This window comes from Acanthopagrus latus, chromosome 12 (genome assembly GCF_904848185.1).
Source record: "Acanthopagrus latus isolate v.2019 chromosome 12, fAcaLat1.1, whole genome shotgun sequence".
Taxonomy (NCBI): Eukaryota; Metazoa; Chordata; class Actinopteri; order Spariformes; family Sparidae; genus Acanthopagrus; species Acanthopagrus latus.
The window spans coordinates 10,255,111-10,271,089 of NC_051050.1; the positions used below are offsets into that span (position 1 = coordinate 10,255,111).

General features: G+C 41.7%; 1 protein-coding gene across 1 annotated transcript in view; it reads right to left on the reverse strand.

The window, feature by feature from the left end:
• The window catches only part of tnksa (tankyrase, TRF1-interacting ankyrin-related ADP-ribose polymerase a), a 115,647-nt gene that overhangs the window by 28,794 nt on the left and 70,874 nt on the right, over nucleotides 1-15,979 (reverse strand). The window contains exons 7-14 of the mRNA XM_037116521.1: nucleotides 9,149-9,243; nucleotides 8,414-8,480; nucleotides 7,949-8,135; nucleotides 3,576-3,697; nucleotides 3,386-3,477; nucleotides 2,356-2,434; nucleotides 1,840-2,011; nucleotides 839-918 (exon numbers count right to left, since the gene is read on the reverse strand). Coding sequence (XP_036972416.1) covers nucleotides 839-918; nucleotides 1,840-2,011; nucleotides 2,356-2,434; nucleotides 3,386-3,477; nucleotides 3,576-3,697; nucleotides 7,949-8,135; nucleotides 8,414-8,480; nucleotides 9,149-9,243 — 894 coding nt within the window. The remainder of the gene's footprint in view (nucleotides 1-838; nucleotides 919-1,839; nucleotides 2,012-2,355; nucleotides 2,435-3,385; nucleotides 3,478-3,575; nucleotides 3,698-7,948; nucleotides 8,136-8,413; nucleotides 8,481-9,148; nucleotides 9,244-15,979) is intronic.

The window sequence follows — 15,979 nt, forward strand, 5'->3', positions numbered from 1 at the left end:
CCTTTCATCATTTCATGCTGGCGACTGGGTTGAATTTACCTGGTACAAAAAATAAGAATCTTTAGTTCATCGTCCTCGTTATGTATCACTGCTTCACTTCATCATGAATGATAATCTCTCATTGTTGATTGAACAGTTGGGCTTTTACAGATTTAGGGACAATAAAACTACTATATTCATCATGTTAGGGTTGCAACTATTCAATTTTTTTTCATTTACCATCATTAGTGACAAAGTAAAAAATAAAAAAATAAATCATTATTTTCTAGTAGTATTAGTAGACTAATCGTTCAGCTCTAGTCTGCACAACTTGAGAATTGCTAGTAGTTGGAATTTTCCCCGGTTTAAAAACTCATGTTGAGTCACGCAGCTGGTCAAGTCCACACACATTTCTCTGCATGGTATTCTGCAGTATTATTTCTAAACCATAATGAGGCAATTAAAAAGATTTCTGCTCCCGCAGAGGTGATTATTTCCCAGGACTGGTGTCATCACACACCAAGGCTGGTGAGGTCATGGTCTTTTTTCAAATAAAACCAACGCTGATTGTTTTTGAGGGAAATAAATTGTCTCTTTTCAATCCTTGAACCCCCTTAATGACCCAAACAACCTTTAGTTATTTTCTGACTTACTTAAAGTCATCTGATTCTTTTTAATTGTTAGACTGTTGCAATGAACCTGGAAGTAGAGCCTTCATCTACAATGTTCAACTGAGAGATACCACATACTATATGTTTCATATTTATACACAATACACTGAATATCAACACATCTTACTTGTTCGCATTGATTTAACTAAAAACTCTTAACAATGGATGACAAATGACATTAGTAATACCTTGACTGTGTCCAGGTCTCCGGCTTTAGCAGCTTCCAGAAGTCTGTAGTCCACGTCTGAGTTTCTCACCGGGACGTTCTCTACACAGCAGAACAGACAGGAGAACATTAAAGAAACACTGGCTACGTCAAAGGATCATGAAAGTAAATCTCTGCTCTGCAAAGGTGAAGAGAGAAGATGACGTTAGACAAAAAACACCCAGACTGTCACTAATGCAAGGGATGTGTCACAGGACTGGACCACTGGTGCAGACAGGGTTGCACGTTACAACATCTGTTATCAACAATAACCGACAGGAGCAAGTGATTAATCAACTGCCACCTTACGAAATGGAACTATTGACAACCGTTCACTGGAGGTGGATTTTTCACACTTCCACGATTACTCTGCTGTGGTTAAAAATAAGTGGTTAAATTTGATTTGAAGCGACTGGTAAGATAAGCTTGGACTGGAACGAGGAAACAGCTAGCCTGGCTGTCTTTGAAGGTTTTAAACATCCACCAAGTTAACACGTTACATCTGTATCAGGTTGTAGCTTAGTTTCAAATTCAACAGACATAAATGTGGCATTGGTCTCCTCATCTCACTCTTGCATCTAACTAATAAATTAATTTCTCAAAATGTCAAACTACTTGTGCTAAAATCACCCACATCTGCCATTTAGCAGATTGTTGTTTATTAATTTAAGCATTCACACGTGTGCGTCCACAAAAGATCAGATCTGCCTCAATCGAAATAATCATAACAATTAAACCATTAATAATGTTTGTCCCAAAGTTGAGACCAGCTAAAGGCACTGTGCTGTTTGTTCACTGGTTGATTGAATCTGCACCTTCAGTCTCACACTATTAATTTTGACCTTTCGAAACATTTTCTGATAATCCGGCTGTTGCTAGCTGGCGCATAGCAACCAAAACACAGCACCTACACATCTGCACAGCCTCCCACACACACACAAACACACACACGCACGCACACACACACACACAAGGTTTGCCCACCGTTGAGTATTTGCTGAACAGCTTCATTTCCCATCTGAGCTGCAGTGAAGCCCTGCAGTGACACCAGCGAGGCGTCTGCCCCGTATCCTAGCAGCAGCCTGCAGGTCTGAAGGTGGCCCGCCAGCGCCGCGCGGTGCAAAGCCGTCTGACCCAGCGTGTCCAGGGCGTTCACCTGCAAACACAAAGACATGTTATGATACAGATTCACTGTTACAATACTGACATCAGAAGAGCACTGCTTCATGTACTCTGACTCAGTGTTGTGAATCAAATGCTTTGGAGAGCTCTGTACATGGGGATGAGAACCAGATACAAACAACCAAACAGACTAAATAAATCCGGAGTAATGTTGTTCTATATGCATGTACGGATAAGCAGACGGATATTCAAACAGAGAGATTTATACAGGAATATGAAGAGCGTATTTGCATATATTTAAGAGGGATTACACTTGGAAGTAAAGAGATGCATAAATAGATTGCTGGCTTAAGATGAAAATGAAGAAATACGACCAACCTTGGCACCGTGTTTCTGCAGCACCTCCATAATGTCATTATGAGCACGCTCTGCTGCCACATGGAGAGGAGTCATGAAACTACAGAGAGGAGAGAAAAACAGGTGATTAAGGTGAGTAAAACTGTTTAGAAGCATGTTCATCCAGTGTTTGATCTATTTACGTTATAATGACAAAGATTATCCATTAGAGCAAAAAATTCACCTATTTACAGTTTTAATTAAAACGTCGAAATCGATACAATCAAAGCAATTAAGGTAATATATTGCTGCAGTAACTACTGTGTTATAATGAGAGATATTTTTCATTTTAACAAGAAACCGAGTGACTGGGTTGCTAAAATATACTTGTATATACTTTGTAGAAACTGCTCTGGTTGTATTTATTTCGAATTTGTAATTTAAATTGTTAACAGGCAAGTTTTTATGTTGAATGGAAAGAAAATTATTCTGAAGTAACTGCTGATTGCAAAGTGTAATGGCCATATGGGTTCATATTGGCTCCCCAATCCCTCCCTTGCACTATGCTACTCGGGCAGCACACTGGGCGCAATTTATTTCACAAAAAAACAAGAACGAATTAGAGCACAAAGGAAGCCATTGTGCAAACAACACGGGAAGAGGCATTTTCCCTGGCCGCTGTACCTAGGGAACTGTGAAAAGGTGGAAGAATAAGCCCCCCACTGATGGAGGAGACAAAGAAGGAGAAGAGGGCGAGTGATAGAAAAAGAGGAAAAACAAGAGTGAATGGATGAGCATTCTCTCGATGGAAAACGTGCCGTTGTCGCTTCAAAGTTTCTTCCCCTGTTGATATGTGTCTCCCAAACCATCATTCTTTCTATGAGATCACTAAGTAACAAAACCTGCTTATCAATAGCATCGGGTGCTCTACTCTTCCTTTTCGCAGCACTGAGATCAGGTTCAGTCACATTCAGATTCTCAAAAATTATGTGTTCTGTGTTTAGCACTTTCATTTCATGATGCAACCTCTTTTTGCATAACGACAAATTAATCACATGTCGAAGGCACTCACTCTTTATTCTTCTCATTCACGTTGGCGCCTTTCCTCAACAGCAGCTCCGTCACCTGTTTCCTCTTCGGGTGCGGGGACGCTACAGCACAGTGCTAACACACACACACACAGACACAGAAACGTCATCTTAGCATCTGTGCACCAGTGTAGGAGTCACAATCAAGTGTGTGTGTGTGTGTTCGCATCTTACCAGCGCAGTCTCATGTGTGTGTGGATGTTTGAAGTTAATGATCTCCAGGGCCAGGGTCTTCTTCGCTTTGGCCATGTCAGCTTCCCGAGCAGCTTGGAGCAGCGAGTGGCCCTTAAACTCATCTGAACACACACACACAAACACACAGAAACAAAAATGTCAACATGTCAGGAACGGAGAAAACAGACAAAATTGTATCTTGACAGGGTTGAAAGTATTCCAACCCACAGAGGAGCATCTGACGCTTCAGCTGAATGAAAGACGACCAAAACTGGAGTTACGAGCTTCTCCGGGATTCAACCAATATATTCTTTCACTCTCAGCGACCCAGCAGCATACTAATATTTCAGAAAGATTAATTCAAAATTCTTACTAGCAAGCTAATTACTTATGATGCAACAGTCTGCGTGCTGGAGTTGGAGCGGAAACAAGCGATTATCCCCCCAGAGGGCCAAAAAATTACAAACAACAAATAATGTCGCTCCGGCAGCATTTCAGGCTTAATAAAAGCCTGTCCATCTACTGACCGAGCAGCAGCATTCGCGCATTTTTAATCAGACATTCGGTCGAATGGCAAGACCGCCAGACAGACGTCATATCATCAAGGGAGCTCGGTCCGAAGAGAGAGACTCAACAACAGAAGCAGCCTCTGCAGTCTATTGTTCGAGAGAAACTTTAAATCACTTTTCATCCTCGTTAGTCCGCCACAGTGCCTCCAAAAACTATTGGGTTTGTGACCCCTTAAAATGAAGAATTGCCTATGTTTCATCACAGCTAACAACCTTAGCGTGGACAACCAAAGCAATGTTCTTCTTCTCTGATTGTTTCATTTGAAGCATTTTTTTAGAGGCCTGAAGAGAAAACGTTTCCAGTTCCAGAGATTATGAGCATGATGTTTTTGTTAGGTCCCTGTGCATGGAGAATTTCGATTTGAATTCAAATGCGCAATGGTTTGTTTTGAGTGTACTGTGAATATATCATATATTGAGCTTTCAAAGGATACTGAGCCTCTTGGTTTAGGTGGTTTAGCTCAGTTTGAATGTTGTATGTAGCTCACTGCCCATTTTCTACATTACTGAAAAGTATTTACAATCATGTAAGATTGATTTCCGTCCTCATTTACAGCTGCTTTCATGTCAAGACTGTGTGAGAGACAACAGTGAGTGCTGTGAGTCAAGCTTCAGACAGGAAATGCAGCGGATAAACAGCAACCAATCAAATCAAATTGTCAATTGTATTGATTTTTTCTTTTGATTTTCTATTGCAGACAAATCTTGTATTCCACATCTCTATTCAAGACAACAATGGGCTGAGTGTTATCACTGTACTTTTTTTTTTTTTTTTATCACTTCAAGAGAGACTGCGGTCTGATCTCTTGCTGCACCCGACCTGAGTTCGAGGTGGCTGGTTACAGAAGGTGTGCGGCCTGTCTTCATCCAGCAGCTCACTGTGACTGCTCCTTCATGTTCTATAACACCCTGCTAGAATGTAAAACTGATCCCCTGTCAGAAAATGACTGTTGTAGTACTGTACTGTCATAGACGCATTTTTGATCAATGTCAGTGGTTAAGTGCCAAGCTTACTCACAAGCTTCATAATTGAAAATCAAAGTTCCATTAAATGCTTTTAACATGAAGCTGCAGCTGTGGGGCATCTCCGGCTGGTATTAGCAACTTAATGCAGCATTTTTTAAGGGAACGTCCCCACAGACACGTAGTTTGTAATACTGTGAATACGTAAATATTGCAGTATTACCTGATTTGGATAGTGACATTCATTTACATTACATTCTTTGGGATTTCCATTTCAAGTATTTATCCAAGTCTGTGCTGTCAGATAACATTTTACCCCAGGAAAAAAAAAGACGCTTTTGTCCTAACTCCTCCGATCGAACCCCACACTGAACACAGAGACTCTCACACAAGCCCTACAGGCAGACGAATCTCCACTATAGAGGTGTGTGCTACAACACAATACCTGTCAGAACACTACAGAGAAAAGCCCGATTTTGAAAACAACAATCTTCAGGTTTAGGTTTGTGTCTCTGTGAGGAGTTGAGGTCCAACTGAGACACAAACACACAAACCTCACCAGAGAACAAATAGCCCACAGGAGCAATTGTCCTGCAATTGCACACCAACATAAGATGGCTCATGATTGATGCTGCATTTGATTTTTGCTCCCATCCGCATCATTAAGCGGATGAAGCAACAAGTGCAACGGCGAGAGAGCTGACTCTGTAGTTAATTTTCAAAGAGTTGCAGAGAGCTTTCTGCCAAAGACAAAGACTGAGCTTGTCTGCTTTGAGTCCGTGGTGGCTGTAGATGTAAAGGAACCACTGCATGGATTCAACTGTGGCGCTCCTCATGTCGAATTCATTGAATATCGTGCATCTACTGAATGTTCAAGTAAGAGAACAGGGCAGGTTTTACGGCAGCACGGATAAAACTTACACAAAAACCAAACCGGCATCTTTAAAAAGAAACAGTTGTGAGGAGTACAACTACATCGGGAGAAGGTTAACTGCACGCTGCCCTGAATCAGCTTGAAATCAGAATGGAACATGACGTGCAGTTGTTCAAGGATATTTGGAGTAAAAGGTTTATGAAACAGGTCTTGATCCTCGTACCCTGAGGTGAAGGCGCGCTGCTTCTGTGAATGAGCTTCTGTATAAAAGCAATTCAATGGCCGGAGTTAGGGATGTGACTCACTGTCAGGCTGGAAAATAATAAATGCAGGCTTTATGAATAGCTCCACGCATTTGTGTTTTTCATGCTGCTGCATGTGTCTGCTCTGAATACATCAATACATACACAGCTGAGTGTTTTTGGTATTCTTTGCGTTTTGTTGAACCCCGCTTGCTTTCTTAAGGCAACTGAGAGTGCGTGTGTGGAGTTCACTTTCTCATTTGTTTATTAATACATCGGTGAAGGTGCAAGGTGGTTTTCTACTACCTTCAACCCTGGATCATGATTATTTTGCTAAATATAAAATAAAATTCTGTTCTGGAAAGTGGGCACAGTATTATATTTGGGCACGCAGATAATATAACATGACGACAGTCATTTAAAAGGAATGACTAAAATTGACGCAGCATAACCTCGTGGGTGGCGCTAAACCCAAGATGCAGCGGCAGTGCCTTTCCATAATAGTGTCCAGGGAATGCTAAAACCTGCTAGCTTGTTCAGGTTTTAACTGTTAGCAACCGGATTAGTGTTAGGGGGAACTTGCCATTTTCTGCATGAAGGTTGTCAGGTCCTAGGGGCTATTACAGGCAGGTAGCAGAATGGGAGTCCGCTGCATAGTAGCGGCTAATATAGAGCTGCAGAGTGAACTGCAGTGGTCTGGCCCCCACACCTCCAGATCTACTTCCTGTTCAAACTTGTAGTCTTCAGGCCCATTTGATGCAGACTCGAGGGACATCGCTTGAAGCAATTCACAACGTTGTGTGCAACTCTTTATCGAGTCCCAAAAGGCTGCATTCAACTTTACTCATATATGCAGTAACGCTACCTGAGACTGTAAAAGGACTTCAAGGTCATTTAAAGAGCATCTTTTAGGGACAGTCAGCTCTCTAAGTGTTGGCAGAGTTTAACCTAAAAGAGTTTCTGACAGCTTGTGTAAATCTGCTGCCAAAGGCGAAAATTAATTCCTGATAAATGAAAATGAGCAGAAAGCCTCTCCACACATCTTTACTGCAGAAGCACACAGAAAGTCATGATGAAGAGCTGGAAAAGAAAAAGGCAACGGGAGCTGCAGCTGACTGTTCTTTTGTTTTTGTTGATCAGTCTTCAAGACACTACTACCCTGAGCTCAAGTTAACATATTCAAAAGTCACGCTTTTTACAACCAACAGTATCAAAAACAGGAGATGTTAAGTTTACTATCCCGACAAACTATAAAAATAGCAAATAATCCCCCCCCAAAAAATCAGGGTTGTCTTATATTCAGGCCAGTGCAGTATTTTTGCATTTACTCAATTTACACAGACAAATTACAAGCTAAGCAGGACTTGGAGTTCTTTTATCTTTTAACAAGAGTTTAGAGCTTGGTAGCTAAGGACCATCACTCGAACAAAGCAAAAACCCAGCCGCATATGAGCACTGCTCTAGTTCCAGCACATCAGCTATAAGCTGTTTGCGTTTGTCTCTCTTTAATTTCTTGATTTCAGCTCCAGACATCAATAGCTACATTCTCGCTAGATTGCGATTCACCCTTTAAACTGCCCGATGCTTAAATAAATTCAAACAAACATGACTGTTGTAAATACACCCTTCCTCAAACAACCTATTAATTAATTCAGCACCATGTCACATTCAGCAGCACTGTACATACTGCAGCTGCAGTTTATGCAAATGAGGCGCCACACTCACATGTGAGTCTCTCCTTTAGCTCGGGAGTGGGCGCCATGTCCACGGAGCTCTTGCTGTGGCAGTTGAGCAGCGTCGGGTCGGCCCCGTGGCTCAGCAGCAGAGAGCACACCTCCACTCTGTTTTTAGACGCTGCCTCGTGGAGAGGGGTGAACTGCCACAGATCCATGGCGTTCACACACGCTCCGTGCTAGAAGAGAGACGCCGCAAAGTTTAGTTCGTTTTGGATCTTTCTAAGCTCAGAGTCCATACAAACACTGATTAATATTGGAATAAAGATGGAACAGCTCTTTCTTGTTTTTAATTAAATGGCAAAATCAACAATGGAAGAATCAACATTGGATTTTTTCTGAATTCGATTTCCAACTTTATCAATAGCAAAAACACAATCCTATTAATCATTAGTCAGTGCCACTGCTTGAGTAATTATTGAGCTGTGTGTGTGTTTGTGCGTGTGTGTGTGTGCACCTTTAGAAGCAGCTCAGTAACTTCATAATGTCCGTAGGAGCAGGCATTATGTAGAGGCACCAGACCACTGGAGGGGAAAAACACAAAACTGAATTTTAATTAACGATAAATATAAATTTGAACCGTTGAAAAACTGAACAAGCCTCTGATTCTTTACCTCTATTCTATCAGCATATTAACTTCAGTAGATATCTCTGCAAAACAATACAAACCCCTCACAATGCTAAAACTATTAATTTTCTTCACATTGTGTTGATAATTTTAGTGAATTTTTTAAAACGTTTTCTGTGAAGATCTCACATGTTGCACCTTTAGCATGAACAGGAGCAACAGATTACCTAGAACTCTGACCTGATGATGGGGCTGTACTAAAGATAAGGGATCACCACAGTAATTATAATGTATCCTGAAGATCTACAATAAACCCTTGAACGGTTGTGGAGAAATTTTACTCAAAGCCCCGAATGACAACCTCATGGCGGTGCTGCATGGAGAGTCAGAGAATCACCCAGGCCCAGATGTTAATCCTCTGGAAACCATGTCTAAGTCTAATAGTTGTTTGGGTGTAATTTGGAACAAAGTGTTGGACCGACTCACAAAACCTTCACCAAACAGATTCTGACACCTGAACAGAACAGAGATAACATTATGCCCCGTTCAAAACGTGGTCTCTAAAAAAAAATCCTGTCATCTTTTAAATTAAATTTTTATTCTAATAAGTTTAGCTGTACATACCCTTTGTCCTTGGCATGAACATCTGCTCCGTGCTGTAGTAACAGCTGAACTATCCTCACCCTGTTGTATCCTGCTGCCAGGTGGAGTGGAGTAGACTGGAGAGACAGGAGGGCGGTAAAAAAAAAAAAAAGCAAAAAAAAGGCAAAAGGAATGAGAAAAGAAAGGACGCAGGGGAAGAAGGAGACACATCGGGGGGGAAGAGAGAAATACAAAACAATGTTAGTCCACATGTTCGTTCTACAGCGTGACAGCCTATCGTCAGGATTTCATAACATCAATCCTGTACATACGGAGTGGAATAAAGGAAGAAGACATTCTGTTCCCACTGAGCGGCAAGATGTATGAACGTTTCTTGAGAGAAGACTTTTCAGAGAGAAATGGGCTCTTCCAGCACTGAATCAGTCTAGGGTGATAACTTCTGACTTTATTTCCTCAGTATAAGTGATGAAAGGCTGCAGTTCTGAACGCTTTCAGATGGGACTGAGATGAGATGGCTTCAGCTCTCAATGCAAGGCGTCCTTTTTATGCCCTCGGCAAAGGGCCATTCTTCATCCAATGTAGACGAAAACCTGGTAGCTCACCTGGTAGAGCGCCTACCACATGTCAAGGCTCAGTCCTTCGCTCTCTCTCCCCTGACTTTCCCGTCTCTCTTAAGTTGTCACTAACATAAACCATTAAAAAAGAAAACGCTGGAAAGACATCGGACTGGTGGCAGTGAGAACAATCCCATTATTCAGACGAATGGAAGTTGTTGCAGGGAAAAATGTAATGGAAATCCTGCCTCTATCTCATGATATGAAAGTCATTTTTCAACACTGGATGTACTCGAGATCCCACTGTGAATAGCAGTGGGATTAAAGCTACAACATGAGGCAGGCACATAGAAACGTTTTTAAAATTGTACATGCTGAAGGAACCACAAATGTGACTGCATTTTCAAATATCTATTTTTCCTATTAAGTCTAGTGGTTTTCATGTACCGTCACCTTCCCATCTGTTTCCTCAGTAGCCAACGGTAAAAACACCGAAAACTGTTTGCAGCGAGGTCTATGGATTATGGAAATGGAAATAAAAAACTTGACTTAACCGGCCTTCATGTGGGTCCTTCTGTGTCAACTGGTAAGTCCTTGAAGAGAGGGGGTGGCCTACGACATTACTTATCGCCCACCTACAATGCAGCACTGAGTTCCCTCCCTAGACAGCATAACACCCATTAACACCTCACCTTGCCCTAGCAGCCAACATGAAGGTCAGTAATTTGACCCAAAAGTGGCCCTGACGACTCTGAAACTCAGAGCTCACGTGTCCTTAAGGACTCTGTAAGGACACTCCCACACAGAGTTTAATAGCCAGCCGACTCCTCTCCAGTTACTTAGAAGTGAAGAAGCCTCTTAGATGAGAGGTGAAACATCTTCAAGAAACTGAGTTGCCTACGATACAGCACTTAGAATTACCATAACATGGATGTCTGAATAATAAACAACTCCAAATAATGATGAAATTGTAGATAAATGCACATTTTCTTTTGCTCATTTTCAGGAGACAGGACATTTGACTTTCAGAAATTCATTTCGCTCATTCATTTGATGTTTTATAAGATGATGATTCAGTTCACTTCCATTTTGCTGGATTGGCTGGAAGAATCTCAGAGACGGAGATCTCAAAACTACAGCACATAAAATAGGCGGGGGAGGGGCTTTCAGGTAGGGATCAGTTTCTGCTGCTACCTGAGTACTGATCTGACACTAGTGCGCACTTTTTTCTAAATCTAAAACCTGTACACCTCACTGCATGAAACAACAAAGCTAATACCTAAACCACTTCACAATGTCAGTATCAATCCTGAGTCTGATGACTACATTTCAGCTGCTTTTAGTGATGTAAGGACGAGATCCCACATGATGACAGCATCATGTTAAGATGACTTCAATGAGAAGGGGCGCTTGTTTCTTTTTTTTCTTTCATATAACTCAAAAGCTAAAACCATCATCCACAGTGTTTTAGATTACATTCTCTGTGACCTGAGCAGGCTACATCGATTAGCTCGCTGATTGTCAATAAGGGAGCCACTCTTGACCCTTCACACTGCCATCACGCCCTGGGATCTGGTGTGAAAGTGCAAAGACTCGTTCACGTCATGCACACACTCATGTCACTGCAATGCAAGCGATTCTGCTGACGACCACATTACGCACTCAAAGGAGAACGCCGTCAAGTCGTGTCGGGGGAGTAAAGGGAAGGTGCTTAGAGGAGGTGACCAGGAGTTGTGACTCGTGACGTTTAACAGCTGCACAGTGGCACACTTCACCGAGATCTTAGGACGAAACATCAACACGATATCCATCCAACAAGCTAATTAAAACCTCAAAAACAGAGCATCAATCTGAGCAGAGGAAGCCAGCCGTGAACAGGCGACTTACCAGCATTTTTTGGGATGTCAGCTGCTATCAGTGTTGCCAAATAAAAACATCAACAAAGCGAAATCAAACAACTGATGTGGTTAAATGGACAATATCTCTTAGTCATTCTGATTAGTGATTCTAACTTTATTGTTTGCAAGGATGCTCAATAAAGTGATCAGATAAGATGAGCGCATGCATGCAACAGAGCAACTGATCAGAAAATAACTGTTTTGTAGTTCCATTCGCTGCGAATGTGGATATTTAACAGAAAAATAAGTTTTGTTCTAACTAGAAAATGCAATTTATTTATTTGTCATCCGCCAGTTCATCCAATTTTCAATATGGACCTTCCGCGTTTGGTTGGACTTCACCATCTTTACACACTCTTATCTGAACAAGTCGATGTATCAAAGCCTCTTGATGATCGCAGCATTTAATCCTTAAATCTCTTAATATTTCCAACATAGATCAGTTCTGTTTTGCTAGGTCCATATATAAGCAATGTCACCAATGTTACCCTCACGTGAGTCGAACAAGCACAGATAAGATATTTGCACCAACAACAAAGAACAGATATGAGTATAAGGCACACACATCTTCCTATTGTCAGAATTACAAAAAGGTTTACGGCACCCCTCGCTTGATTGAAAATCAATTCAGATCAGATCAGTATCTTCCAAATGAGGTGTTTACATGAGGCACTACTCTGATTTGGCTATTACTCTGATTGTAAGTGGAATATTAGTGTCAATGTTAACACAGCTGATGATTGCTGCGTTCAGAAAATGCTTCTTTTATTTTTAGAACATCAGTATTTCTTGGTGTCATAGATATTTTCCTATTATAAAGCTCTTAACAAAGTTGTTCAAGGTCCAGTTAAAGAGAAACATTTCTCTTTAAAAATAGAGACCACAACATAATTTCATAAGCCATGATGCAAAACCTTAGCAACATCAAAAGTATAAAATTGTTTACAAAGCACTTGTTTCCAAAATGAGGAAAACACTTATATTCCCACTGCTGGCTGTCTGATATTATTCAGCACACAGTACTGTACAGTAGCTTCAAAAGGTTACACGGACACGATACTGGAACTCCTATCACAGAGGAGACAAGTCCAACTTTGATCAGAAAAGTGGCACTGGCTGTCGCAACTAAGGGCGTTCTTTAATCTGACAAAAGTCAAAAATTAAGCTCCAGGTGTCATCTCGCTTAGAACAGACTCCAGCTTGAGGAGACCTTGAAAAATAGATCATCTTTGGTGATCTCTGCTGCTCACTCAAGAGTCGAGCTGAGACGCGGCAGCAGCAGTGAGGCAGAGCTGGCAGGACAGCTGGTACACTCGTATTTACAGGATGTGACAGCAGCATTTGCAAGGAGCAGGACATCGTACACAGTTAGTCATCATCCTCATTTCAAATGCAGCGTCGTTCTGTGTGAATGTGTGCGCGTGTGCGTCCAGTGTGCTTGTGCCTGTGTACGTGTCACTGCAAATTGTTCTGAATATACATAAACAGAAAAAAAACGACAAACGTGTAAAACTTAATCAGGTCCTCGGTACATTTTTAAGCTTTAGCACCAGTGAGTTAGGCCTTAGACACACACACACACACACACACACACACACACACACACACACACGCGCGCACACACACACACACACACGTACTCTTGCATCACCATGATGTCGTTGCCAGGGTCAGACTGATTAAGCTCCACCTCCTCAATCTGTCAAGCTTGTGAGAAGAGGAACGGGTACATACATATGTGTGTTCGTGTGTGTGTGTGTGTGTGTGATCCCTCTGCCACACATAAACATCATCACTGCCTCAGTGCATTTTGTATTGAATTCTTCACACATAAGCTTATTCGGGTTTAAGTAATTTAAAAGCAGCTCCAGCTGAAACTTTTATTATGATCCTTACGGCCTCAGAAGCCACAAGCCAATAGTGCAAATAATCAAAAGCGTCAGCCATTTATTATTTATCTGAGGCATCCTACATCCACCATCCTCCAACAACCCACCAGGACAGCCTCTTCTCTCTCTAGTCCACTGAGTTTGTGAAACAAAGACAGTCTACTTCTTCCATAACATCATAGCGACCTTTCAGATGGGAGAGAAGACAAAAAAATATGTTTTTTTTATGAATGCTCTTAAAAGGCAGCCAAAAGGGCATCTGCAGTTCTGTGAGCAGAAATAGATAAGATTAGGTTGGTTATTTCGAAATACATTCAACAGACCACGTTGACGCGGCGGCCACTTTTCCCTGCAGGCAAACTCAGGACAGGTAACTCAAATCAGACAACAACTAACATTACCTAGTTGGTTACCACACATGTAATTCTACCTTGAAATGTGACCCAGTGTCCTTCTGGATACATGATATGATAGGAAAGGTGTGAGTTAACTCTGTAGAATACTCAGTTAGCCTAGCTTAGCATAAAAGCTGGAAACAGAAACAGCCTGGCTATGTCCAAAGCTAAAATACAGCTTTATGCTAAGCAAAGCTACCCCTCCTCCTGCTTTAGCTACATTTACCATGCAGACATTAGTGGCATCAATCTTATTATTTATATCTGGCCAAGGTTTTTTTTCTCTTCTGTGTTGTTTTTCCTGGCATGCTACACTGAATTTCATTTACCTTTAAAAAGGTCTTTGTCTTTTTTGTGAATGAATGTTGACGAAGAATTAAACCCATTTGTTAGTTTGATGTAGTTCATATTTGGCGCCCTTCGATGGTTGTTTCTTCCTCTGAGGACTGACTGAATATATTGCTCTAAAGTGAAAAACCTAGTGGACTATATTTCAAACAGATGCAATCGGCACTCACAGTGGCAGACTCAAAGTGAACAATAGCAATAAATTTTTTTTTAAAAAACCCCACTCTGTTGTGTTTTAATCATCTAAAAGCCTTTTTGTGAGGTGGAGGGGTGTCGGGAGAGGAGGAATATAAGCGGATGAAGGAGGGACATATGGGAGGAAAATGAAGGAAGCAGGAAGCGAGGAGAGATGCGGAGGACATGTTCGAGCCAAGATGGAAAATACTAATCTTTCTTTCTGACTTCCCCATGTAGCATTTGTCTTCTTTTTATTTATACCCCTTCCCAGCACGAAACACTATGCATCTGAATGGTAGCTGCAAACTGATGCAGTCTATAAGATACTGCTTTAGCTTTACTGCTTTTACAGCAGACACCCCTTTCTACAAAAACAACACCACAGAAAAATAATAAGACTATGAAAAATACCAACCACACATTTAGGTTTAACGCATCATTTAAAAACACATGGGGTGTGTAATCTGCTGCTGTGCTAGTTCCTTCTTTGTTATGTGTTTCCATTTTTCTTTAACCTCTCTTACATCCTCTCCCTCGGTCTCTCTTTTCCTGCTCTCTTTACGAGCCTGTCAAGCTGTTCCCATGACAACGGTGACTGCTAGCTGTCAGCAGTTGCCATAGCGATGAGTAATGATCTATCCAGGGGGGCGAGCAGCCACATCTGGCTGGTTTGTTTGGTGTCGTTTGCATGAGTGCACGAGCCTCTGATGGTTATTCCTTAAACAACATTATCTACTTTCTTTTACTTTGAAATCCTTCTGAGGGTGGGCTGACTTGTAATACCATGAATCACGCTTCTGTCATTCTCGCTCTGCACCCGAGGCCTGTTCCTGAGCTGTGTCACTTGGGTGGGCGTGTACAATCTCCTGCAAGAAGTTTGTAACACTTTATGGCACTATATTAGAATCCACCAACTTGCTGGTCAAAATGGATCTTAATCTATTGAGATAACATATTCTGGGTTTATTTATTTATTTATTTTTTTGTCATCTAATATCCTTCAGCTGCACTGCCTCAACTCTGTGATTGACAGTGTTTAATGGACAGATAGCTTTACTTGTCGCTTAAGTACATGCCAGCTGTTGCTAACTATAGCTGCCGCTAGCCAGTCAGCTCAGTTAGCCCTGCAGGTAGCCGACTCTGTTCAGACTGACTGGGAGCTTGTGGTTGCATGGCAGGAGCAGGAGCTTCGGACCACCAGCAGGAGCAGCTTTTTGTAAGGCCAGACAGGGGAATGCTGTTGGGGAGCGGCACCGGAATGGGTACCAGAACCAGGCTGGGTGCGGGAGCGATAGAACCTGGGTCAGCAGCCTCTACAACAATCATGACAATCATGAGTCGAAGAGGCTTGGTGGCTTGCTATATGTCTTGTTTTGTTTCATTTGCTTGATTTTAGCAACATTTTAGGCTTGCTATGTTTTAATCATAAGCAACATAATCACAACAAATGTATAGCTGTGCATATTTATGACAGTAGCGTATATGTGAGTTGGACTACAGAACTGTAAGGTCAAAGACATTCTTGCTTTTAATAGCATGTTCAGGGCTGACTGCTGTATACTGCAACCCTTTGGGGCATCGGTTGTGCAAG